Below are 27305 nucleotides of genomic sequence, written 5' to 3'. Positions count from 1 at the left end.
GCACACAACCCAGGAGGGCACGGGCGGTGCATGCCCCTGGATCTATCCATGGAACAGGGTGGGCAGCACCAGCTCTTCCTCAGATACTCTAATCATTGTTATCTGGTCTGGTCCCCTCCTGCAAAATAACGACCATCTCAAAGCAGATGGACAAACTTGTCCTGGCTTACAAACAGCACCCTAAGCACAAATGTCTTCTCTCCAGCAACAGACTTCCTACCTATATAGGCTACCTGTGCAGAACACAACCCAACCTCCCTGGATGGTGTATTATCAACTTCATAGTAACTGTTCTTGACTTAGACACAGAAACTGTAAAAGTCAACTTGAATGGGAAACTGTGAAACAAGAAATCCTTCAGAGCCTGGACTGTGTTAAGTACGAACTAAACAAAGCCCCGGGTCCCTCTTAGCTGAGCCGGTAGGGAGCCGCGCTCCCGAGCCGCGCGAACAGAGCGCGCAAACAGGTGAGGGCTAGGGGGTTGTCCCCCAAGCCAGGGAGTGCCCCCGGGACTAGCCTAGGGGAGCAGGCTCCAGTCTCACCAGATCCCCCCCAGTGGGGGTGCTCAGGGGGCGGGATCATTGACAGGCACTTCCGGTGACACCGGAGCGCCTGATTGGTGGGTAAGGCAGCGGCGGGTAATTCAAACCGCCTCCTTTATAAACGGCGGTTTGACGTAGCTTCCGCCACTTGGAGGTCAGGAGCAGCGGGGAGAAGAGGGACTCAGGCGCACGTGTGTCCTTCCCACACGTGTGCCTCCTTTCTGGACCCGGAGCGGAGGAGAGTGCAGCAGTAGAAGCGGCGGCGGCGAGCGGAGCAGCTGAGGGGCCAGCAGCAGCTGATCCCCCTAAGGTAAGTGGGGCTGAGGGACTGAGGGGCCGGCGCAGCTGAGCCGGATCCGGAGGGGAAGCCCCCCGGGTCCCTCTTAGCTGAGCCGGTAGGGAGCCGCGCTCCCGAGCCGCGCGAACAGAGCGCGCAAACAGGCGCGGTCTGTAAGAGCGCGCCGGCGTTTGCGGCGGCGTTCGCGCCGGCGGGCGAGCAGGCGGGGCCCAGAGGCTGACCCCTGCTCTGCTAGTAAGGGCAGCAACTCCTGCGATGGTGTCGACACGGAGTTCTGCCAGGGCCCCTGCCCGGGGGGCGCGGCCTTCCCGGGGCTTGTCCGAGGCCTCCACCCAGACAGAGCCCTCGGGGGGGCTGCCGTCCTCCAACCCCCTGGCCTGCGGGAACTGCCTGGCAAGGTCTGGGGGGGCAGGGACTGGGGACTCCTGCACCTGTCCTGTAGGTATCCGCCTTAGGACCCTGGAGGAGCGGGTGCAGGAGCTCCTGGAGGAGGTTAGCAGGCTGAGGGGAATCCGTGAGGCAGAGGAGGAAATTGATAGGTATTTTCTTTCTCTGCAGGGTGATACAACAGAGGAGAGGGCAGACCGGGATGAGCCCTCCACCGCTGAGTGGCAGACAGTCTCCCGCGCCAGAGCTATTAACCATGTTGCGGCACCAGTTCCTCCTGTCCATCTGGAGAACAGATATGAGGTCCTGGCAGCCCTGGAGGAGGAGGGAGCAGTGGAAGATTCCAGGGAGGAGACTTTGTGCACACAATGTCCTGTGCGGGCGGCGGGAGTCAAGAGGCCTAAGAGGAGGAAGCGTCGCGTCATCGTGATTGGTGACTCCATCCTGAGAGGTACGGAGGGCCCCATCTGTCGCCAGGATCCCTCAGCACGTGAGGTATACTGCCTGCCCGGAGCGAAGATTCAGGATGTGAAGGGGATGCTCCAGTCCATCATCCAGCCCTCCGATTATTACCCCATGGTCCTTGTCCATGTGGGTACTAACGATGCGGCCAGGAGAGCCCCTGATCGCCTGATGGAGGACTACCATGCTCTGGGAGGCGTGCTGAGGGAGATGGGCGCACAGGCGGTCTTCTCTTCCATCCTGCCAGTGAGCGGACGCGGCAGACGTCACGAGATGTGCATTGCGGAGACCAACTGGAGGCTACAGGAATGGTGCTTCGAGGCGGGCTTTGGCTTCCTCAGCCATGACCGGCACATCGTGATGAGAGACATGCTGGGATGGGATGGGCTCCACCCTTCCCCTAAAGGTAAGCGTGTGTTCTCTTCCAGGTTGGTGAACCTCCTTCGGCGGGCTTTAAACTAGGCTCGTCGGGGGAGGGGGAAGATGAGGGCGGAGGAGACGATGAGATACCAGGCCCAGCAACAGCCAGCGAGCCCAGACCAATGGTCAAAACGGAGAAACAGGTAAGCGATGGGGGACGGGGCATTGCTGAGACTAGGGGGTCAGTGGGCACAACCGCTGAAGGCCTCAAATGCCTCTACACGAATGCTCGAAGTATGGGGAAGAAGCAGGAGGAACTCGCCCTCCTCCTAGCTGTCACCAGCCCTGACATAGTAGGGATCACAGAAACGTGGTGGGACTCATCGCATGACTGGGCGGTGAGTGTCAAGGGCTATAGGCTATACAGGAAGGACAGGATAGGAAGGAAAGGTGGAGGAGTAGCACTCTACATCAAGGAGGAATATACTTCCTCGTTAATTAGCATGGGGGTAGAGGGGGGGCACTCTGAGGTGCTCTGGGTTAGAGTAAAAGGCAGTCCAGGGGAGAGAGACTTAACGGTGGGAGTCTACTATAGACCTCCCAACCAGGGAGAAGAGCTCGACCTGGAATTCTTAGGTCAGCTTACAGAGGCAGTGAGGGCTAAGGATGTGGTCATCATGGGGGACCTGAACTTCCCAGACATCTGCTGGGAGGAGCAGTCAGCCAAGTCTGATCGCTCACGTCGGTTCTTAGCCAGACTGCAGGACCTCCATCTAACCCAGGAGGTGCACAGTCCCACCAGGGGAGACGCCTTGTTGGACCTAGTGCTGGCCACGGGTGATGACCTGGTGAGGGGGCTGCGGGTGATGGGCCACCTGGGAGACAGTGATCATCGCTTGCTGGAATTCACCATCCAGCGTAAGGTGGCAAAGGGCTGCAGCAAGGCAACAGCCCTAGACTTTAGGAGGGCTGACTTCAACAAGCTAAGGAGGATAGTTGGGGAAGCGCTGAGGACCCAGAGGGGAAGGGAATCAGATGTCGAAGGTGAGTGGTTGCTCCTTAAGGAGACGATCCTCCATGCCCAAAGGGAGGTAATCCCAACAAGGGTCAAAGGGAGCAGGAGGGCACATAAACCCCCATGGCTCACTAAGAGCATCCGGGGATGTCTCCTTGCTAAAAGGGAGGCATATACCCAATGGAGAGATGGGGTCATCGCCAAGAAGGACTATGTTATAGTCGCCCGAGGATGTAGGGGGGCAGTCAGGAGGGCCAAGGCAGAGTTGGAGATAGGACTAGCTTCCCGGATTAAGGACAATAAGAAGTCCTTCTTCAAATACATAGGGGGTAAAAAGAGGGTCCCGGGTAATGTGGGGCCCCTGCAGGACACGATGGGCAACTTAGTCATCACGCCAGATGACAAAGCTAACATATTTAACGATTTCTTTGCCTCTGTCTTCCTAAGTAGGGACCAGTTCAGCCACCTCCCTGCTGGGCCCCCCTCGGGCCCCGAGAGAGACACGCCTGGGCCAAGGGTTAGCGAGGAGTTAGTTAGGGTACTTCTGGAGAAGCTGGACGTGTTCAAGTCCGCTGGTCCGGACGATCTTCACCCTAGGGTTCTACAGGAACTGGCTGAGGTCATTGCGGGACCCCTGGCACGGCTCTATGAGCACTCGTGGTGCTCTGGCGAGGTGCCGGAGGACTGGAAGAGGGCCAATGTGGTCCCTATCTTCAAAAAGGGAAAAAAAGAGGACCCGGGAAATTACAGGCCAGTTAGTCTGACCTCAATCCCGGGTAAGCTCTTTGAAAAAATTATCCTGGCACACATCCAGGAGGGCCTTGCGGGGGAATGCATGCTCAGGGGCAACCAACATGGGTTTATCAGTGGCAGGTCTTGTCAGACCAACCTGGTGGCCTTTTACGATCAGGTCACCAAATCATTAGACGCAGGGGTTGCTGTGGATGTAGTCTTTTTGGACTTCCGGAAGGCTTTCGACACTGTCTCTCACCCTGTCCTCATCAAAAAGCTGGGAGACTGTGGTGTCGATGCCCACACGGTCAAATGGGTCGCCAACTGGTTGGAGGGCTGCACCCAGAGGGTGGTAGTGGATGGGTTCTTCTCGACCTGGAAGGATGTGGGCAGTGGGGTTCCGCAGGGCTCGGTCCTCGGGCCTGCACTGTTCAACATCTTCATCAGTGACTTGGATGAGGGAGTAGAAAGCACCCTGTTCAAGTTTGCTGATGACACTAAGATGTGGGGGGATGTGGGTGCACTAGAAGGGTGCAATAGGCTACAAGCTGACCTTGACAGGTTGCAACGGTGGGCGGATGAGAATAGGATGGGGTTTAACACTGATAAGTGCACGGTGTTGCACATGGGGAGGAAGAACCGGCACCACACTTACAGGTTGGGGAACTCTCCTCTTGCCAGCACGGAGACGGAAAAGGATCTTGGAGTCGTCATTGACTCCACGATGAACATGGGCTGGCAGTGTGGGGAGGCAGTCAAGAAGGCCAATCGTACCCTATCATGCATCCACAGATGCATCTCGAGCAGGTCCAGGGAGGTGATCCTCCCCCTCTATGCGGCACTGGTCAGGCCGCAGCTGGAGTACTGCGTCCAGTTCTGGGCGCCACACTTCAAGAGGGACGTGGACAATATGGAGAGAGTTCAGAGGAGGGCCACTCGTATGATCAGGGGTCAGCAGGGCAGGCCTTATGAGGAGAGGCTACGGGACCTGAACCTGTTTAGCCTCCACAAGAGAAGGCTAAGGGGGGACCTTGTGGCCTGCTACAAACTGGTCAGGGGGGATCAGCAGGTATTGGGGGAGTCCCTGTTCCCCCGTGCGCTGCCAGGAGTGACCAGGAATAACGGTCACAAACTGGCGGAGGGTAAGTTTAGATTAGATATTAGGAGGCGCTACTTCACAGTCAGGGTGGCTAGGGCCTGGAACCAGCTTCCAGGGGAAGTGGTGCAGGCTCCTAGCCTGGGGATTTTTAAAAGGAAGTTAGATGAGCACCTTGCCGGGGTCATCTGACCCCGGTGCTCTTTCCTGCTAAGGCAGGGGGTCGGACTAGATGATCTACCTAGGTCCCTTCCGACTCTAGCTACTATGAAACTATGAAACTATGAATTCTTATCCCATCCCTGGATTAGCTTTTATAACCCCTACATCCACCGGGGGCTAACAGCTTTGCTTTTCTCTTCTACCCCCCTGGCCTCTCCTAACAGTGCCCACCTCTTTTTTCTTCCCCTTTGTATTCTAATCTCTGTTTTCTAATTATAAACTGTACTTCCTGCAATCCCTTCATTGCATTTCGCGAAGTAAACTGCTGCCTACAAAGGTTATGAATCTGATTTAGATAACTGATAAGGTGCAAATCTACCTTGTCTTCTGCCAGACTTCAGACTAAGTATACAGCTAACTAACACTCTCTGATGAAGACTTTGACACAATGGAGTCAGGATTAGGGCCCCTTGACAACAGTGAATACAAATAATCATTACCATTGATAGACACGTTTTATTTCCAGTTATACTGCTGCAAATCCCCTGCTTTCCCTGTGGCAGGTTCCAGTGTTAGGTCTGGTGTTGTACCAGGACTAACATAGTTTAATGTAGAGTTTAGACTATGGATTGCATAGAATGGTTTGGCTAGACACGATCCTTCCTGAGGCATGGGATTGGACTCGATGACCTCTGGAGGTCCCTTCCCCCCTACTTCTCTATGATTCTATGATTTAGCTACATTCAACATATGCATGCTAAACCCAAAACTTGTGAGAAGAAAAAAAAGATAAATGCTAGTAATTAACAAGCATACCTTTCCAGCATACAGAATATTGGAAGAGTCCAAAGTATCATCAACTGGTCTCCAGTCCACTATTACTTCAGCTTCCTACAAAACATGTTATATAAATAAAGCAAAAATCTGAATAATTAAGAAAAGGTAGCATTCTATTTACAAATATAGCAATATTTTTATGCATTTTATTTAAAGATGGTGAACATCTTGGCATTTATTAGCATAGGCAGACAGAGTTGGGGAAAAAAAACAGCACTTTACAGGAAGAGGAAGTACATAAGTTCAACCTGGCTCCCTAGCATTTGTACAGACTGAGCACTCCAGCGGGGCTTTTATTTAAAGCTGATTCAATCAGCTGTTAGATAAGAGCACCAAAAAGCCCTACTGAAGCATACAATCTATGCAGCCATTGGGCAAATCAGGTCAAACTAACACAATGCCTCTTCTGGGCACATGCTGAGCTTGGTGGTGGAGCATGTTGAACTTAAAGTGCTGTTTGTTTGTTTTTTCACATCTGTAAACAGCCGTAATGTTTTCATCTAAATGTTTTCATTTAAGAAAATATGTTTCAAGTGTAAAAACATCTGTTATATTTGATTAACATACATTTAAGGGGGAAAAAATCTGAAGACTATTAAATTAAATACCTTTTCTAGGACATGTAGTACTCCTGATATTAAATTATCCTGGTCATCATTTTTTCCACATGATGAATGAATGAAAACTCCTTCTTGTTCATATACAACCTGTAAAATGGAAAAGAAAGAGACTGGATAAAGATGTCCTTTACTAATGGGAGAGCAACATTCAAGGGGAAATTCCACATACCACCAGTCATCATGACCTAAAAATCAAACTGCATAGTCTCATTTTGGTGCTTGGAATACAGAGCATAACCTGTCTTTGTTGTTGTTGTTTTATTTACTCTTCAATTCAAAAGTAAGTCACATCAGAAAATCCACAGTATTCTCCTGGTTTAACTTAAGTGCTAATTCATTAAAATTAGCTATAAATACTCAGTATAACTATGTCTTTACTAGAAGCTTTTACTGACACAGTTATATCTATTGAGTACTACTCCTCTTAATTAAAAAGGTTAATTTATAACAGATAACAACAAAATTGCCACTGTCTTATATTAGCTGGGAAAAAGCTTAAAATTGTTATAATTAAAATAAATCGCCGTTCCAATTATTCCACTATACACATTACATGAATTTATTTGTATGCACCAAAAATTTTAAAAATTGCAATAATTCTGTCTGTAGAATACAAGTTTTCAATATACAATTGCTTGCAAAAATCTAAGTAATGTTGACTGCCTAAAAGCTGGCACTCTCTCCAGTTTTGCTTGCTGGAAGTGCTTACGTCTGTCAAAAGCAATGAAAGCTAAGGGTGCTATAAACCTGCACAAACCCTCTGTTTCGTTTCTTTTGAAGGAGATTGGAAAATCCCGCAATATACAGACAGAAGGTTTTGGGAAGTGAAACGTAACATCCTATACGTGATTCACTCTACAAACACATTAGTTCCCCAAAAATAAAGGTACATACATACTGTTCAAAGTAGAAAAAAGTAAAATATGATAATTCTCTCAATTAACCAGTTAGCCCTAGCACATTTTGCATATGTCCTCAAAACCTCAATACTGTTCTACCAAATACTGGATTTTCAAACCGTTTAAACCATTTTACTAGGCCAATCTAAATTTGCAAGAAAAACACATTTTGGGGATGTTGAATTATCCAGTATGGAATGCAGGAGTTAACATCAGCAAAACTCCTAATTTAGCTACTTTGTTTCTTTCAATGTATTTCCAGTTTTCCATTATTTTTGGTACAAGTTGGAATGCCATACTGCTTCACAACTGTACAACTGTATCATTAACTTTAAACACTAAGAAAGAAGGAATAAACTTGGGGTTTCACTGCATCAGTTCTGGATAATCAAGTATAGTAAAAAGAAGATACTTCAACATGTGTGTTAAAAACATGTACGCTTTATGAAGAAAGGACCCAAAAGGACTTGCTTTCAAAGTCTTAACTGTTGAACCATAACAGCTGAATTTAAACTGAACACTGTTTTAACTATTCAGGTGGAAAACACAATTAGTTGAACCCTTGAAACAACCAAACTTTGGTTTGGTCTATGCTACAAAGGAGTTCTGAAATAGCTATGTTGATCAGGGGATGTCAAAAGGACTGATATGTGGCTGACAAAGTTGTATCAACAGTGAATCAGTTATATAAAAAGATAGTTTTGCCACTGTGATTTTTACTGTACTGATGCAAAGCACAGTTCTACAAGCACAGCTGTACCAGCACTGTGACTGCCTTCCCTCTACAGAATACTAGTAGCTCCTATCCCAGTAAAGCATTGCTACTGCAGAGCAAAAATCTCAAATGTTTTTCATCATTATTTTATGCCATATGTTGCTATCCTTTCACAAAAGAGCTTTCCTTTCTTCATTGAAAATTGTTAGTCTAAATTGCACTAACTGGCATGTAATTCAAAGTCTTGATATCACACTAACCCTGCAAGACTCTCAGAAATTACCTCTTCCCAAAAGGCTCAGCTGCACAGCTGAGAAGCTCAAAATACGTCTCTAGATTTTTTAAGTCTGAGGGTAACTGATAGAGCATTCTCTCTCAAGAGGGCTCTTCAGAAACAAATTTCTGTACTGGGATCAGAAAGCCAAGTCCATCCAGTTATACAGAGCTCTATCTTCCAGCTGATGATAGTTCTACTTGTGTCTGCTTTTCAGGCCAGACCTCATGTGATCACATATTTCACATTACTTTTGTTTTGATTTTATACAAGCAGTAAAATACTAGGGAGAGTGCTTTTATTTATGTTGCATTCATACAGAAAAAATTAAAGGCATTTCCAAGTCACGCACAAATGGAGAAACTGGAAGAAGCCATAATAGGAATGAAGGTTCATAAAAGAAAAAAAAAATGGGATATTAATCTCACAGCATAAGGTCTGTAGTTTCCTTCTATCTACTGTCCTCTTCAGGATTATTTGAAACACAAAGTTAGTGCTGTAGCTACTTCCATTGCAACAGGGGAATCATAAGGCAAAAGATGAACAGGCTAATCTTGAGAACATAGTCACACACAAATGCTGCTAGCAACTGATGATTAGAGTTATATGAAGTTTAGCGTTATGAAAGATTAATTTAGAGTTATATAGAACCATATTTTCTTCAGGCTGACAAGCAAGACAACGGACCAGTAAAATAACTGACTGCCTATTATATGACCAAAATCAAAAATGGTCAAATATTCCATGAATCCAAGAGTGTATTTGTATAGGTGGCAGCTGACCTGTTAGAAGGCAATCTGCCCTCTCAGCAGGGCCACCAACTCCATAGCAGCACCAGCTACAAGGACCCAGGTGATCCACTGCAGAGCCAGCCGAGCTGAGTATGTAAACCCAGGCTCTTCCTTTGGGCCCTGACTGCCCAATGTCACATGCCCTGCAGCAGTTCAGCCATGTTCCTGCCCAGACCCTAGTATCTCACCCCTTCTTATTCTGTTTGTGTATCTGGAATCCCCAGCTCCTGACCTTTGGCTTACCCTGGACTACAAACAAGGATATTACTTCAGATCTGGAATGCGACTGATTCTAGTTCTGACCTCTTTGATGCACCGTGGCCCCAGGTATACCCCTTAACCCTGGATATTGTGGGGAACCCCTAAACCACATGTTCTAGAGGCAACTCTCCTAGCCGCCACCTGCCACACAAGTACTCTTGACCCCCTTTCCACTATACACTGAGGACAGCCCTTCTCCCAGCTGCATGCACAGCGTGGGCTGCCTGGCTCCCCCTACTCAGCCCCTCTCCCAACACAATGCAGACAGTCAAGCCCCACTCCACACAGCCCAGACCCTCTCAAGGTATAGTAGATACCACAACCCCTTTTCCTCCTGCTTATGCTCAATTCAGACTGCCAATACCCCTTCCGACAACCCCACCCCCAGAAGCAAGGGGCAGAAAGCAGAAGCCAGAGGAGGAAGGGAGAGCCCAGAGACTTTGGCTGCCACACTAACAGAAGCAAAGGAAGAAGCAGTGGCTAGGCTCCTCCCCAAAGCTCCTCCATGCAGCCCCCAGGCCACCAATTTGACAGCCCTGTGTTAGACCATGGACATAACTACTCTAAGGAAAGAATTCGTCAAGCAAGCACGCCAGGTTTCTTCCCTTCCATGTCTGAACTGACTGTATTACCATAGGCGGTACGTTTGTAGTAATTTCATTAACAAATTAAGGGAAAATAAGAGACAGAGAGGGATAGCTATATTAATGTTAAATGTACAGCTTTAATTATTCTGAAGATCTGCATCCATAAATCTTGCCTAGGCTAATCGCCTGCAGAATACATAATTTAGTACTGCACCTATTACCCCTATCCTCCACTGTATATAATTAGAGCCAGGTTCATCACCCAATTAATTCAAGATGGGAAAGAATGATATAAAAATCAAAGCCAAAGTCTTCAAGCATAGCCTCTGATATTATTATTTTACTATCTTGGGCCTAATTTTTGAGAAGTACCAATCCCCCCACAACTCCTAAAGAAATCAATTACTAGTCACTGTCCACAGCAACTCTAAAGGAGAGAAAACACTATGACAACTGCCAGAAATACAGCAAAAGCTATGTTATCCAGCACTTTATCAACCAGAAAGCTCCACTAACTGGCATCCAAGGCACATGGCAAAAGCAAAACCAGAAGTCCCATATATGGTTTCGCCAACACAAGCCAAGTTCTCCTTCACTTATTCTGCCCATGGCACTGAGCAAAGCAGCCTGCACAGGGCCCCTCTCCCTGCCCCATGGCACACTGATGCCAGAGAGTGCACCAGACAATGCATACTTGATTAACTGTCATCCCCCATTCCCAGGAGATGCTGGATAGCTGAGCTTTTGCTGTAGGCAAATGGAGCTGTCCGAAGACAGGCAACCTTGAGGCTTGGAACTCTCTTGGGGCAACCACACAAATACAAACAGCCATCTGTTTCACTAACACATATCGGAGCTTCCATAAAAAGGAAGACCTTACCCCAAGTTAAGCTAAGGCAGGGGGTTAACCTTAGGTAGGACCTTTATGGCATTTCCTCCCCTTGGGCATTCTGAGATAGCTGCCACAACATACAGTACGCTAAAATCTCCAGGTTGCACATCCACGGATTCAGCTGCCCCAAATCTCAGAGTTCTCCTAGATCAGTGGTCAACAACCTTTTGCTGGTGCAGGCCAGTGCTTTCAATCCAGATGTCCCTGTGGGCCAGAGGTCTCCATCCCATTTCCAAAGGCCTTGCTGACAGATTCTTAACCCCTCTACAGCAAAGGAAAATTCAGATGTTGTGGCAAAGCAGGCTCCACAGCAGAGAGGGATACTGCAGAGGGATGGCATGATGCAGCTCCGCAAAACAAATTCCCCATGACAGACTGGATCTCCACAGGCCAGATCTGAGCTGCAGGCAGTAGGCTGTAATTGTTAAACCCTGTCCTATATAACCACTCTCAGGAGAGATACAGTGCAGTTTTCAAACTGTAATGACTGCAGCGAGGATGATTTATATCTTAACTTTGTTAATGACAATAAATCAAGGGACTGTGATGTTATGTTGAGGGTCACCAGGTACATGCTTGTGTAGGTGGTCTTCACCATATCCATAAGCAGTTTCAAAATTTAACACTTGAAATGTACACAATGGATGTAGGTGCCCGCTGTTACAAAACAGTTTATGAACCTGTTGGTAGATGAAGACACTAAACCACCACAAGATAAGAAGATTCATATGACAAACAAGGAGAGCTTGTTCTGGAATCATCTGCAGTTTATGTTTCCACACTAAGAAACAAGCACTGACTAGTGAAAGAAGACGGTGCTACAGAAATGGGGTGACCAACAATGTCAGGAGAATTTCAGGACCAGAAATGCCATTTTCCTGGGAACTTGCTACCCTGAGCTACCCTGATGCTACAGAGGTAGTGCAACATGATACCACACTGGCTCAGACAGAAACACTGGGCCAGAACCATCTGGAAGTTCACCTTCCCCAACTATTACCAGCCCACACAAGTTCAGCGTATGCAAAAATACCATTAAGGCAGCATGTGCCACCAAAAAGCTACTGTAACTGCTTTTTTCAAAATTTAGGAAATTCCATATTGCAAAATTATCTAATCTCCTGGGAATTTGCAAATACCCCAGAACGAATGATGGCACCTATATTCCCCTTCCTTTACCCCAGCAGGCCTCAGCTTATTAACATGAATCTCCATTTCCATATTTATAAAGATGCTGCTAATCCATAGAACAGGTTCATTAACAAGAACACAAGCTAGAAAAATATTTGACACTAGCATTTTCAGCACCTTCCTCTTGATTTCACTAAACAACACAAAGAAAGAAAGACACTGCTACTGGCATCTATATTAACAGTATAAGCATTCCCCCACAACCTTATCCTCAGCAATTCCAACCACCCTCTGCTGCTATGGCTCATGAACCAGCTGTATCACAGAAAAGAACGATTTCACCTGGATGCAGCTTCATGACAGCTGTGTAACTTCAGGAGACTAACAACCAGGTGGCAGGCATTCAGTGAGAGGCTGCTGGTGGATGAAAAGCACATGCCTAGGATTTTAACTGCCTACTGTGTTCTGCATATTATTTGAGAGCAAGAGCAACAGTCCTGGAAAATGCTGGGAAGCAGAAATACAGGCAGAGAGACTAATTGCAGCTTGCATGGACAGGACACCCATCAAAACAAAATGATGACCAACAAGCTCACCTTGTACGCCTACTCCAAGGTAAGAATTTGAAAATTCCAATCTGCTAAGTCAGTCCATGAATGAGGACCGTTTAACAAAGGAACCTTCACAAACTCATCATGACAGACAGACAAATCCAAAAGGGAAGAAATCTGTTTGGCTTTGTCTGTAAAATCACTCCTATGCTATACACGTTTTCTGTATACAATTCTCATTCTACGAGACTGCTCCTGAGTCCAGCAGGGCCTCTACTGTACAGGCCTTTTGACCTTATGAAATGTGAACCAGTATGTGCTTTAACCAACAGCAGCCCCTACTTATTTAGGACACTTACTTGCCTGTTCCAACCAACTCCAAAGGCCAATTTCAGCAACCTTCAATTATAAGTACAACATGAAATGCTGTAAGCTTTAACAAAAAACAAAACAAAACAAAAAAAAAAAACCTAGTCAAATTCAAAATTGAAGTATGCAAACTGAAGTGCCATGGAAGTGGGCCAACATAGGGGTTAGACGGATCAAAGCAGACAGGTTTTCATGAAGCGCTATTCTCCCTGTGACAAGAGTACTGCTTGTGCATCAGTATCCAGAGTACTGGTCCCAAGAAAAAGGTGATCTCCGATATTTGGAGAACTAGTGCTGACTGAACTGTCACTCGCATAGGAGGTCATGGTACTGGGGCAGCCAAGCAGTGGACGGCAGCTGTAGCCTTCAATAGCACACACCTCTCGGTCAGAACATCCACCATTATTTCTGGTTACTTCACCAGTTCAAGAAGACTGTGTCCTTGGTCAGATAAGCTCAATTTTGTTCTGCTATAAGTTCTTTGCTCTAGTGCAGGAGTCAGCAACCTGGATCCAGCCTGCAGATGCTGGGTGGTGGGTGCCCCCCACCATCACTGTGGGGATGAATGCCGGTGGCAGCAGGGTCCTAGGACCCACCCCTCTGACCTGGGGTGGGCCATATCAGCGCACAGTCATGAAAGGTTGTCTATCACTGCTCTAAATTCTAGCTGAAGCCATGCTCTGTAAACAACAGTCATGATTTTGCTTCATGTGCTCCCTCTACCTTGGAACATTTGGCTCAGGATCCAGCAAAGTTTTTTGGGTATCTCTTTTTTCACTGCACTTTTTGCAGGCCCTCAAGTTTGTTATATGCTATGCCATCATCAGCATTAGAGCCCCTGAAGGTCTCTAATGCAGGTATCAACTCTTGAAGGCAAGAAAAGTACCAACAATGAGTGCAAAGCCATACACAGCTATTATTAACCTCATCTTGTCTCTTACAGCCAGGAGTGCTGCTAAAGACATGAATCAATAGCAGACTCCAAAAGAGGCATCTTGAATTCAAGCTTCAAAAGTAAGCAGCTGGGCTCATGGCCCAGCAAAAAAGTCCTTGCTCTCAGACGCCTACTAGTACACCCAAGAACTGCTGACCATGGTTCTGTCCAAAAGTGTTTCCCAAATGTGCAATGGGGGAGCATCTTCTCCAAAGTTATTTAACACCTCGCAGTGGGGGTTTTCAATCTGTACTCCAAGCCATCACAATAGTAACATCCTACTACCTTCTGAGTGGCTATGGCATCACAAGTGTCTCACTGATTCCTTCCCAGGACTGGCCCCACTACAACAGTAGGTTGATGACTTCTTTATATGGCCAGATGATGGAAAACGTGTAATTGTTAGCATGCTCATAGAAAGATGGTAGAGGTGTTCAGCAAAAGTGATCCCTGGAGCATCCAAGCAAGAAGAGGAACAATCTGGTAGGGAGAGCTAGTAACCATGATCACAGAGAGAGACAGAGACTGGCTAGGTTTAAAGGCAAAGGTTTAGAGCAGTGTGGGAATACTGATGGCAGATTAACAGGCTAAATCAGAGTAAAGTAGTAGGCACAATGATACTGTACCGCAGTATCTCACTCTGGGGGGGAAAAAGGTTATCCTAGACTGAAGCCACAATAAAAGTTCTCTGTTACAGACTTACCTCCGTTCAAATGAGCACAACCTTTTTCTTCCAGAAGGCTGGGATTTTGCAAGATACCTTGACCATGGCAACATGAACAGGGTATTTTATGCTGCCACCAAGTAACGCAATACATTAGTGACTTGTTCTGAAGAGTCAGATTAGTGAATCTTCTTGAGTCATTTGAGGAATGCACATAAACCACCAGCGACTGGGTGATCTCTTTCCTCATCCAAAGATATACAAGTTGTTCTGGCTCCCAGGTACAGAGCATGATATAACTATTTAGCTTGAGCGGTAGAAGTTCTGAAGATCCCCAATTCAATTCTCTACATATTGGTAAAGCAATACTCCTTACAAGTGAGCACCAAGCCTGCATCCTAAATTACTTATGAAAATTAGCATATTGTAGAAACAGAAATAATGACTTTCATTTCATCGTGCTTCAAGCAGACAGAACGGCTCTACTACGCACCTTTTCAGTTCTAATGAGAACTGCTGTGATACCAAAAGTACTCCCAGTCAAAACTTGCAAGGTAATTCCAGTATCTCCAAGGCTAATTTAAAGCAGTGTTTACAAAGCCACATAATGAGAAGCCACACACAAACAATACAAGTCTGGAAAGGAGTGCAACTTGCTTTAATTAGCTGAAACAAGTACAAAGTTCTTAGTTCTTTCCTAACCACACCTTTTGAACATAACAATAATATTAAATGGTGGAACACCCAATGCTATACATTTTCAAAACCTCACTAATATGAATGGGTTGGGTTTCTTTTTTCTGTTTTGGGGGGGGGGAAGGCACACACAAGACGACAAAACAGCATCTGCTTATATCTGACAGCTTCTCTCTTAAGCCTTAAGGATAAAAAAATACCACTTTATATCTTACCTTAATAAGTAACTTCCAATTCTGCTAATACAGGAATGATTATGGAACTAATTACAGCCAGCCACTTGCATTCCAGACCTGACCCATGTCCCTTTTTTTTTTTTTTTTTTTTTTTTAAATTCCATCTACCCAGGAGATTTGACTCATACTAATTCAGTTTTCTTTTTTCTTTTTTAACATAATTTCTACATCTGGTATGTTTTGAGCACTTACAGATCATGTTTTCATGGTTTTTTCTATGACTAGAAAGGCAAGAATCATTCTTTTTATTTTTTTAAAAAAAACAAACAAACATGACCACCCTCTCAATCATGCAGGTACAAGACTTTTTAAGGAATCTTGTGATTCAAGTGTCAATAGCTAGTAACACTGAGAACCATGCACTCTAAAAAAAAAAAAAAAGGGTTCAAAGTTCACAATAGTAAGCACATTATTCAAGTCTAATTCAGGTGTATTGGAAATTGTCTTGAGCTACCAAAGTAGTGCAGCTGTATACGTGGCAACAGTGAGATTTCAGTTAAAATAAGTGATTTAAGTACAACAAAAGACTAAGGTTTATTTTGCCCTTAACTAAGAGTAAATCTCCTATAAAAAGCAGAAAGATTTTTACATACTGATCAAGAGTTATATGTAGGGACTTACTTAAATTGCTGTTTTACAATTGTCACAGAAACCACGAAAAATGGTGATCCCCATGAAAAATGGGAAAAGGCACAATTTCTCATGGAATCAACCCAACAAAATGCTTACTGGAATACAAAGATAGCACGGCAATCACTGCAGCCATAGAGCACATGTTTTGAGTGAAAACTACTGAGAGGCTGAGCTAGTGACTAAGTGAAGGTACCAGTCAGAAAAGCAAAGTATTTTGGTGGCAAGGGACGGACGGGGCTGCCATGGCCCTTCTACCAATCAGTGGTGAGGGGTGAAGCTACTGTGAAACGTCCACAAAACTGGCGCTGTACACCATGAGTGGGATGCAAAAAAACCCTTGTCTTGCTGCAATTCAAGTAGGTCTAAAAGCTGCACCAATAAAAATTAAGATCCTGAAAATAAAACTAAACTCTGACACCAAAAGAACGAACACCTAGCAAGGAAAATGTTAAGTGAATTGCGTCCTAAAAAAGGAATCGTGAGGGAAGACAGCATGAATGAAATGGCAAAGGAAATAGGACTCTCTATGGATAACACAGAAAGAATAATTATTAGAATCAAAACTCAATGATCGACCACTAGGGGAAGAAAAAACAAGAAAATATATACTTTTTTTTCTAGAAGACAGTGTTTCATGAGATCTAATTTAATGCAAGCCATCCAACCAAATCGATCTGTTTCTTTATGAGTAATCCCATTTACTCCTTGAGTACTACATTTTACAATAATATTAGCTTCAGGGATTTTTTTGTAAGATGCTATTATAGCATAAATCTGTATATTACTTCAAAATGAATATACAATAAAAACTGAAAAGTGTTTGAGAATCTGAAGGACACATGCAAAAAAACCAACACAAACCCCCCCCAAAAAAGATTTCCATTAACATGGGCACCGTTGAGAACTATGCTGTATTTCAGTCCTCACCAAATAATGTAATCGGTATATCAAGTTATACTAACTATCACTCACTTATAATATGGAACTATTTTTGGTCTGTCTCAAGAGTTTGGAATTAAGTCTCCTTAAAGTCTGTAGAAAGAAAGTACATAGTATTACTACACAAAGAGTACGGCTCTCTATTCTGCAAGACTGAGGTCATAACACATGTTGTTTACATGGCCATATTAGCATTCTAGTAAACACCTAACTAACAATGTTTTAAAAATTGTGACCATTTCCTGTGCTTCCACAGTCAGCATCTGGAGGTTGTAATTCCTCCCAGTACGTGCTGTGGTAGCCTCAGTCCCAACTTTGTAAAATTTTATGTTGGAAAGGTGTTGCTTGGTTTCCTGTCCGTATGCTGTTTTGTCCAACAGCATGACAACAGCGACACCCCACTTATCTTGTTGTATGAAAATATCAGGCTTGTCTTTAAAGACGAGTATGGCTTTCCATTCTTCAGGACTGAGGTTGTAATGTAAGGTGTTATTTTTTGGGTACTCTCAAAGCAGGCATGGAGCAAGAAATAGTTTATATAAGGTCTAGAGTGGGCTTCAGCCCTCAGGTGGACTCCAGTTGTCTTTGTGTATGAGTTTGGTCAATGGCAGGTTAATCACTGCATGGCTCCTTGTCATAGATATATTCCCTTTAGTCTTAGGGTGCAGAAAAAAAGCCTCAAGGTTTCCATTCAGCTGTACCTTAGCTGCAAGCTATTTCGAAAACACCACAAATTTCCTAAAGAAACTGGCTCCACTGACGCACTTCCAGCAAATACCATACTAGGTACCATGGACATCACATCTCTATACACTAACATCTCCCATGAGCACAGATTACAAGCCATCCAAATATTATCCCCAGTGAGGACATAGCTTCCATCACACTCATGTGCTTTGTCTTCACGCACAACTCCTGGGATTCCCTATACCTTTAAGAACTTCCACCCCTCCATCAAACCGATTTGGGAGTACTGTAACAATGGGGTTTTCAACCTTTTTTTTAGTTTAAGTACCCCTGGCAACCAAATGCCAACCAGGGGGTAAGCATGCAGCCAGATGCCAAGTGCCAGGGAGGGGGGTTGTACATAGCCAGATACCAGGGGAGTGGGGACACGCAGCTGGACACCAAGTGGGGAGGCAGGGATGGTGTGCCGCCACCACCTCCCAGGAGCATGGCTGGAGAGGGGTGAGGGCAGTGGCACCCCTCTGCAGGGCAGGGAAACTTACCGGGTTGGTGGGTGGCAGCAGCTGCCACCATGTGTGAACTTCCACGCCCCAGCCCTGCTCCTGGGAGGTGGCTGTGCTCCATCCCCGCCTGCCCACGCATTTCCCCTAGGACCAGCCCAAGTACACCCAGGGGTACACATACCCCCCAGTTGACAACACCTGCTCTAGCAAATTCATTTCCTAGACACCATGGTGAAGGTTTACAATAGCCACATCGCCACCCCATCATATGGGAAACCCGCTGACCACTACAGATACCTTCATACCACCTACTTCCATCCTAAACACACAACTAGATGTGGAGCAGGGATTCCTATAATTACAGTACAATCCCCAAACTGTAGCCACTCAAATCAGCAACATCAGACCCTGTTCCAAGCTGCTACAACACACACAAAGCTGACAAGGACAACAGAACCCTTCTGGTTGTCACATACAGCCCCCACCTTGGGTACACAATGAATGACCTCCAACCTCTCCTGGAAAAATGTAACCATGGAAGAAAAACCTGTGTTGGTTTACAGACAGCCCCCCAGCTTTAAGTAACAGCTCTCCTGCAGCAAGCTACTTCCAAGCTACTAGCCCTTAAAAAGGACCCAGGTGCTAACTGTAGCACTTCATCAATGCAGGCCACATCATCACTGGACTAAATAAAAAGGATTATAACATCAAGTTTCATTCACCTACTCGTCTACTGATGTCATATATGGCAACACCTGCTTATAGTGCCCTTCTGATGTCTACATTGAATAGACAGGGCGATCCCTATGTGTAAGAAGAAATGAACACCCATTTGACATCAGATTCAGGAAGGCATGAAAGCCTGTGGCAGAACATGGAAACCTCCCGGGGCACGCCATCACGCACCTTGGAGTACCTTGTTTTAAACAGCAAAACTTTAAAAATGAACTTGAACAGAAAACCGGAGAAAAAGAAATCATCCACAGGCTGGATTGTGTTAAATGTGGTTTAAATAGGGACAACAGATGCTTATTTCATTACCTGGATTGGCTTTTGTGAGACCCTGTAGGGTTTATTACTGGTTGGCCTCTTCCAGCACTATGCCTCCCCTGCCTTCCCAGTCATTTTGTATTCAAATTGCTCTGTTTGGTACACTGGACATAACCCTATTGCCTGGCTACCTTCTTTACTGAATGTCTCCTTTTAGCATGGAGCAGCTGAGTGGTCTCCGCAGTACATTCAGAGTACGTGCATGCAGCTGAGTATCTCTGCTCTCCCGCATCAAAAGCAGAACTGCTCAAGGCATTCACTTTGCTGCCATTCAGCAAATAACTAGTTTTTACTTCCAGAGTCTGGTAACGGGTAGGAAGTTAGTCTGAAATCAACCAGAAGGCAGGATAGAGATGCACCTTTATAGACTAAGACGGCAATTCCCAGTCTGTGATATGGGTACCACCACTGGTACGTAGACAACCCACCAATGATACACGTTAACATATTAATTATAATTACTTTATATGACAAAAATTTGCTAATGATACTTAAGGCTGAACTGAAAAATTTGCTGGCGGTACCTGAGGTTGTACCAATTTAAAATGGTGGTGCGCAATCTGTCAGAGTTTGGGAACCACTCAACTAAAATATAAATATAGAGCACACACTTTTGTGAACCCAAGTTCACGTCATGGGATCCTGAGAGGCAGCCAGCCAGCCAGTCAATCAGTCACCCAACATGCCCAGGATTCAGAAATCCCCATCTGCATCCTGTCACTTCTACATTTGGCTCTGGAAGATGAATGTATTTTAGAGAGGAACAAGTCATTTTGAGTAAGCATGCATATGTACGTGTACCAGAGCGTACGTCTGTGAGTGTACCAGCACATACTTGTACCAACACAAGCACGCGTGTGCATGTACACATGTGCACAAGTACACGTACATGCACCAATGATGTGTGCACACATGTACCAGGCTATATATACGTGTGTGTGTGTGTGTGTGTGTGTGTACAGGTCCCGCTCCCAGGGACAATCCGGCCCCAGCCCCGGCCAGGAGACCCCGGTCCCCTACTCCAGCAGCAACAGCAGCAGCGCGGCCTATCCCCGGCCCCGGCCACTGTCCGGTCCCCTGCCTGCCAAGCGCCCGGGCCCTGGCACAGCACCGCCGCGGCAGCAAGCGCCGCCGGACGCCGCCGGCCTCACCCCAGCGCCGCACCCCGCGCGGGGGGAACAGGGCCGCCTTCCCGCCCGTTACCTTTCCGCCCGCAGGAGCCGCCATGTTTCTACGAGTGTTATGATGACGTTGGGCTCTTCACGTGCTCCGACCGCTCCACAACAACCCCCTCCCGCCCCGCCCGCGCGCCGCTCGAGGGCGCATGCGCGGGGCGTGGCGTGGCGTGGCGTGGCGGAAAGGCACGAAGGCTGCTGAGGCGCCGAGCTCAGGGTTCCGGTGAGGGGGGGAAGGGCCGTGCGTGAATTGGCGCCTGCGAGGTTGCGCAATCACATGCTGTGGCCCGCAAGACTTGTTCCTGAGTCACCTTCGGCACAAGGGATGGGAGCTGCTTAGCTTACCCCCGAGCGCGGGGTGGGAGTTCTCGGGGAGGGCGCACGCGCGAGGCGCTAAGGGTGTGCGCGTCGACACACGTTACGCTTAGAACGCGTTGGGTTTGCGGTGCAGTAAAGGCTGCGGCGGGGAGGCTTTCTGCGCAGGCGCACATTGCCGCCAGCGGGGTCTAGCGTCCCGGTACGTGCTGCTGACGGGCGTCTGCTGGGGAGCCTTTTTGTATCCTTCCCAGCAGAGAGACTTTAGCACAGCACGTGTTGGGGGGAAAAAGGGTGTTAGTACTATATGTATATATAAAATCACCCCATCCTGTGCTGTGCTAAGGTCCCTCTACTGGAGGTGATACAAATATATCAAGTGATTGAACAAAATTCAATTGTTCTAACACTGTATGTGGTGCTCATGGGCAACTGGTGCCTCCTAATACTGAGGGGACACTGGCAGCAGATCACCAAGGGGGAGAGGGGAAAGTCCCACAGCTGCCAACTAGTGCAAAACCAGAAGTGCTGCTGGCACTCCTCTCAGGGGAGACATGGCCATATCTCAGGGTGTGCACTCCAACCATCAAGTATCCTCCACCCCAGTCCCTTCCAAATCCATCAGCAGGCATCCTATGTGCAGGCCCAAGCTCAGAGACTTGGGATTCAGATACCCGCAAGTCTTACTTGCAGTCAGCTAACAGCCACAGGACCAAGAGGAAGGAGTCCCCCATTTCCATAACATCAGCATGTAGCCAAGATGCTCCCACTGGAAGCTGGCCAGTGGGAAGCCAGTTACAAGACTTGTAGAGTGTCCTGTCTGCAGTGCATTTGGACAGGGGTGCACCCTCCACTACACAATGCTGGATCCCATTTTGGCTTGGTACAGCCACTGCTGCACTTAATCTTAGCCCATAAGAGGATGCTGCTGGTGTGAAGGGAAGCTGAACTGATCCAGCTAATTTAACCTGGAATACACATTCTTTTTTATTTTTTGGAAAAGTTAGGCTACTCTAGCCTAGGTTTATCTCTGATCAGTGTTACCCAGCTCCTGTTGTGTAAATATGAGACTGCTCACCACAGACAAGTTGCCTAAGTTTCAGTCCTCTAGCACCCGAGGATGCAGCGTCCCTTTCCCACCCTCCTGTTCTGTGGGATCAAACTTTCTACCCCTGAACTCTACTGCCCAGTGCATGTGGCATTTATTGGCGATACTAATCGGCCACATCAGCCAAAAAATGCTGATTGCCAATAATGTCAATTTCCTTTTATCAGTGTAGATACAGTATGAACCAATGTATCTGTGCGCCTCTAGTCACAGGATATGGATGGGTCCAGGAGTGAGGTCTCCATGAGCTGGGACTTCCTTGGCAGAGCAGGGGCAGTCGCTTCCTCAAAAGCACCTTCCCTTTCCACTCCTACCTCCCAGCCACCCCAGGAGGCATAACCAGCCCCCACCCCGCCATCTCAAATCCCAATTTATTAAAACAAGAGCTTTAAATTTACTTCCTCTGTTTCTTTTTAATGTTTTTTCTTATTTTATCCTTCAGTGGCTGACTTTCTTCATCTTACCACCCTTCTTCTACTTCCTTTCCAGCTCCTTTTTCATTAACCACTGCCATCTCATTAACTCTTTGCTTTCTAGTTTCATGTTCCCACCCCCCCAATCCATCTCTCGCCCTCCCCAAGCCACCTAGAGCAGGGAAAGAAGTCTGTCCTGGCTCACCAGCCTGTAGTGACAATTCATAGTTGTAGCTCCTAGTCATGTCCCTGATCACCAGCCCTCTAGTAGCAAGTCACAGCTGTGCAGGTGGGAGACAGTCAAAGGTTTTTAGCCTTAAGGTGTGGCTGCTCCAAACGCAAGCTAGCACTAACACTGATAGACATTTGAGCAGCTCAAAGTTCAATGTGTAATAAGGCCCTCACATGCTAGCGTTTTAAGTACAGTTATCGTGTCCCAAATATAACATGCAACAAGGCTCTGCACATGTTCCAAATTCAAAGTCAAAGGACATTGTCCTTTTTTTTAAATTGCTTTCCATCCCACCTTTTTCATCCCTCCAGTAATGCTGGTTGCCTCTGTCTGTTTGGTTTTTGCTCACTATCATGCCCCTCACGCAAGGTCTTTTCCCAGCAGCTGCTGCGAGATGTTGCTTTTACGACAATCTATTGAACGCAGCATGAAGAAGGCAGAGAGCTAGGGAAAGAAGAGCATTAATTCCCTGTTAGGCTATTAGTCATTACATTATTATTCCATGAAATAGCAAGAAGTTGTGAGGAATATGAACAAGCAAAGACGCACAGTAAGGCAAAAAGAGCACAGGGTGATAGAACAGAAACACAATCAAGGTTATCCAGCAGGGGGAGTAACAGTAAGGCAAAGACTATGGCCACAGAGCTGAAAAAGCCATCTTGTCTGGTTCTCTCCAATCAGATAAGCTTGGAAGGCAATAATGAAAGTGAAGTGTGAAAAAAATCAAGATTGTAATTCCCAGAGTAAATGTAACTGTTGAGATGTACTAGCAAACAGAATTATCCCCACCTTCAAACTTTTCAATGTCAGATATTCTTCAATTACATATTGAGAACTGTAGTGAGTTTTAGCTAAAAAAAACCCAACACATATCACATGTTCCCAGCTGTTCTCCCTTTCCCCTCATTGCATTTTTTTCTATATTAAAATTTGCCTTTTTTTAAAAATTAAGAATCCAAGCCTTCTCTCCTGATTTTTCTTTGAGTAAGCACTTTTCCCTATTGTTTGTTTGACATAAACTTCCTTTTCCTTCATCTTTATCATTCCTTTAACTAACAAGATCATAAAGCTTTGTTTTAAACCTGTCTTGCATCTTAAAAACAGCTTTCCATGAAAAGCACCATCTGAAGTCTGGTGTTTTAGTTCCTCTTTTCTATCATCTGTCACAGATGTAATAGTTGATAAACAGCTGTTTCAGTACATCAGCCTTCCCAAATTTCGGTCTAATAGATAGATAGGTTTCTCTCTTTAGCCAAGCCAGTGCAAGGTGCTTCACTCAAAGCATACAATTCATATCCTCATGTCACTGGTCACATCATAGAAACATTTTGAGGATTTTTCAAACTTTTTTCTAGTAAATATTATTTATATCTTAAAACCACAAACAAAAACTATTTTAAGAGGAACTGAATGTTAGGGATAACATTCTGTCTCAACACGCACTTGTAAAAAGCAGTTACAGCATACCCAACTATCTATACAGCACATTTCCACTTGACAGTGATAAACCTAGTGTCTTAAAGATGAGCTTCCTTCTGCCTCCAAAAGACATCACAACAATTTAACCTTCCTTACAGAATCATGGCCAGCATCACTCAGTTTGAGGATGATCTCTCCCATGGCTCATTGAGATGACCTGAGAGATCAATCCTTGAGCCACAGACCTGCCCACAAAAGTTGCAGGTCTTTCCACAATGGAGAGAAGGTTGCAGGCTGGGATTCCTCTCCTTTTCCTTCTTCCACTCTTGCTTCTCTGCTTCAAGGGCAGGACGCTTTACCATCAAATGGGCTGACGCTTTGTTGAGGTTGCAGCACCATTGTAGTCAGTTGGTAGCCAGCTCCTCCCAACTTTTGATGTCAGAATCCGTTTTCTTGAGATATGCCTTCAACGTGTCTTTGTAGCATTTCCTCTGGCTACCACAAAATCTTAGGCTGCTACTAAGCTGGGAGAAAAGCACTTGTTTTGGGACTTGAGAGTTGGGCATCTGCACGCAAGGACCAGCGAAGCTGATGGTTAAGGATCACCAACTCAATGCAGATAGCATGGTTTTGGCAAGGATGCTGGCTTTTGTGTGATGATCTACTTATTTGATGTAGAGGATTTTCCATAGGCAGCATTAGTGATACTGTAACAGGCTGGCCTTTTAAGGTTGGGTCCCCATGCCGGCCACCCACCTTTTCAGGGCTAACCCTCCGCCTTGCTAGCCTTGATGGAAATAAATATGACTGCTGTTTCTAAGGCAGGAGGCTGCCCATCGCTCACCTTCCTGATGCCAAGGGCCTTGGTACATGATCCAGCCTCCCCTTACAGGTGCCCCATGCCTTGCAGATGTTTTTTGGCCTAGCACTGAGCCTTCCATATCCAGGCTAGCACCTGGCCTCCAGCCTGAGGCACACACCAGGCCTTCATATATGTGGCCTGGCACCCAGCCTCCAGTTGGGTGGCACACACCAGGCCTTCCATTCTTTATCTAATATTCTATATTCTCATATCCCATAATTCTGCAGTCCCATTAAGTAATTCTGCCTTCTCACCAGGGCCACTCCATTTCACCACCCCTCAACTGGGCCACTTACATGCCAGCCACCTCACTGGGCTGCTCTATACTCTGGCTGCCCACTGGGCTGCTTCACTATCACTCAGCTCTCACTGGGTCTTCTGCCCCCTTTTCAGGGCCACACACAGCCTCACTCCAGGCCACTTCTCTCACTCAGCCCGTGGACCACCCTGTGGGCTCAGATGGCTGCTGCCATGCCTGACCCCTACACTCAGGCAACCCCCTTAACAGGCTGGGCCTGCCTGGCCGACTCTTCTCTGGTGGAGGTAACCTACCTGTAGGCAGGGGCTAGGGTGTTCAGGTGCCCCTCCTCACCTTTCACTGGGGAAGTAAGTGGCCTGGCATTTCCAGGGGACTGTTCTGCCACAAGCAGCCCCACCAGGCCACCTATGCCCAGCAGGGTACAGTTTTAGGTCATGCCCAGGACCAGAAGCCTCCAAACCATCCGCATAGCTCCTGCCCTTACCTTCTAGTGTTATCAGAGCAGCCCTGCCCGCCTGCCTTGCCCTGCTCAGACTACTGCTTTTCTCTCTGAGGGCCGGGTTAAACTGGAGGCTGCTCCACCCCCTCAGCCAATCCCAGGGTCCTCCTAGGGTCATGTGGTAGTCTTAATGTGCTGGCACACACCTGCCGGCTGCTCCACTGCCAACTTGAAACCTTAAAGTGGCAGGCACTGCAGATACCTTTCCAGGCTCTTGAGATGATGTTGGTAGGTCACTCACATGTCACATCCATAGAGGTGAGTAGAGATGGTGACTGCATTGTAAGCCTGGATCTTGGTGTCTTTCCAGAGATTACAATGAATAAAGACACAAGAAAGCAACTTCCTAAAGCAAGCACTTGAGCATTGGTGCTCCTCATCAATGTTCAATCTCCAAAAGAGGTGGCTGCTGAGGTAAGGAAAGTGCTCAGCTACCTCCAGGGTCTTTTCCTTGATGGTAGTTTGGGGAGGGAGGTCACATTGACAGCCCAGAGCAAGCTGATAGAACACTTTCAGCCTCACAGAATAATGCCAAACCTTAATTACAATCTCAGCAATATAAGGAAGTATTTAGTATGCATATGTGGGAAATCCTGTTATGACTTTGTAAGGAAAGTTTGAACTAGTGTTTCTGCATAGACTTTGGATCAGGCCTGTATCTTTGAGATCCCTTGGTGATGTCTGTCAGCTCAAGATCAACATCTTCAGACAGAGTTCTTAATCTCTCCTGCCCCCAAATCCTCTCCTTTTTAATCACTGTCATTCGGGCCCAGAGGTGTAGCAGCACAGCTCCAAGCCTGGTTGCATGGCAGGAAGCCATAGTCCAAGAGTGCCTACTGTAGAGCTAGCAGTAAAGCAATAGGACTATAAGGTAGGGCTGTGTTGAAACAACAAGCACACAGCTATAGCAACCAGGGTAGCAATACGAGGCTGCCCATCAGAATGAAAGAGGGGCAGCCATGCCCTGACTGGTACCAAGCTATCTGACTGGAAGGAGCAGGGTTTGGGAGGCATATAAACCTGCCTGATCCAGAGCAGGCAGTCTGGTCCTATGGACTGTGGAGAGAGGAGCCCTGGAGCAAGATGGCTGTGGGGGATAACCTGCCTGACAATGGGGAGCTGTCCAAGGGAGCTGCAAAGACAGACCTAAGGGAGACTTGCATTGTACAGAGAAGGTATGACCCTACATGGGAGTAGTTTGTGTTACACCTAGTGGACTTTCTCTTTTGTTACAGTTTAGAACCAGTGGTTTGGGTTGGGACTATCTGAAGTAGAGGAGGTCCCAGGAGTGCCCAAGAGGCATCTGGCTGCTTGGGGCCTGCTAAGGGCTGAACTCAAGGTGTGGACAGGTGGTGACCAAGAAGGGGGCTGTAGCCTAGTGACAGACTAAAGCAGTACCCGAGCAGGGCGTAGACACGGCCATGGGGCCCAGTGTCTGAGCAGGGCAGAGACAGGGCCAGGTCTGGGAGACCAGGAGCCAGGTCCAGTGCAGGGTAAGGGCCCAGAGAAAGAAAAGGGGCAGAAGCCAAGGCCCCAACTGGTGGCTGAACAATGACACCTATGAGGCATGGGCATAGGCCACAAAATAAGCCCTTAAGGTGATTAGTGCCCTGGTGGGCACAGGCAGACCAGGAGGGCACCTGAGGGCAGGACATGGATCAGAAGGGTTCATTAGGAACCCACAGATTAAGAGTAAATGA

At 46.7% G+C, this 27305-nt stretch overlaps 1 protein-coding gene across 1 annotated transcript in view; it reads right to left on the bottom strand.

The window, feature by feature from the left end:
- The window catches only part of TBC1D15 (TBC1 domain family member 15), a 73470-nt gene extending 52641 nt beyond the window's left edge, over positions 1–20829 (bottom strand). The window contains exons 1-3 of the mRNA XM_090042543.1: positions 20527–20829; positions 6500–6598; positions 5871–5945 (exon numbers count right to left, since the gene is read on the bottom strand). Coding sequence (XP_089898669.1) covers positions 5871–5945; positions 6500–6598; positions 20527–20550 — 198 coding nt within the window. The 5' untranslated portion in view covers positions 20551–20829. The remainder of the gene's footprint in view (positions 1–5870; positions 5946–6499; positions 6599–20526) is intronic.
- Between the last annotated feature and the right edge of the window lie 6476 nt (positions 20830–27305).

This window comes from Crocodylus siamensis, chromosome 4, assembly GCF_052110815.1.
Source record: "Crocodylus siamensis isolate JL-2025a chromosome 4, ASM5211081v1, whole genome shotgun sequence".
Lineage (NCBI taxonomy): Eukaryota > Metazoa > Chordata > Crocodylia > Crocodylidae > Crocodylus > Crocodylus siamensis.
This window is presented reverse-complemented; position numbering and strand designations above follow the sequence as displayed.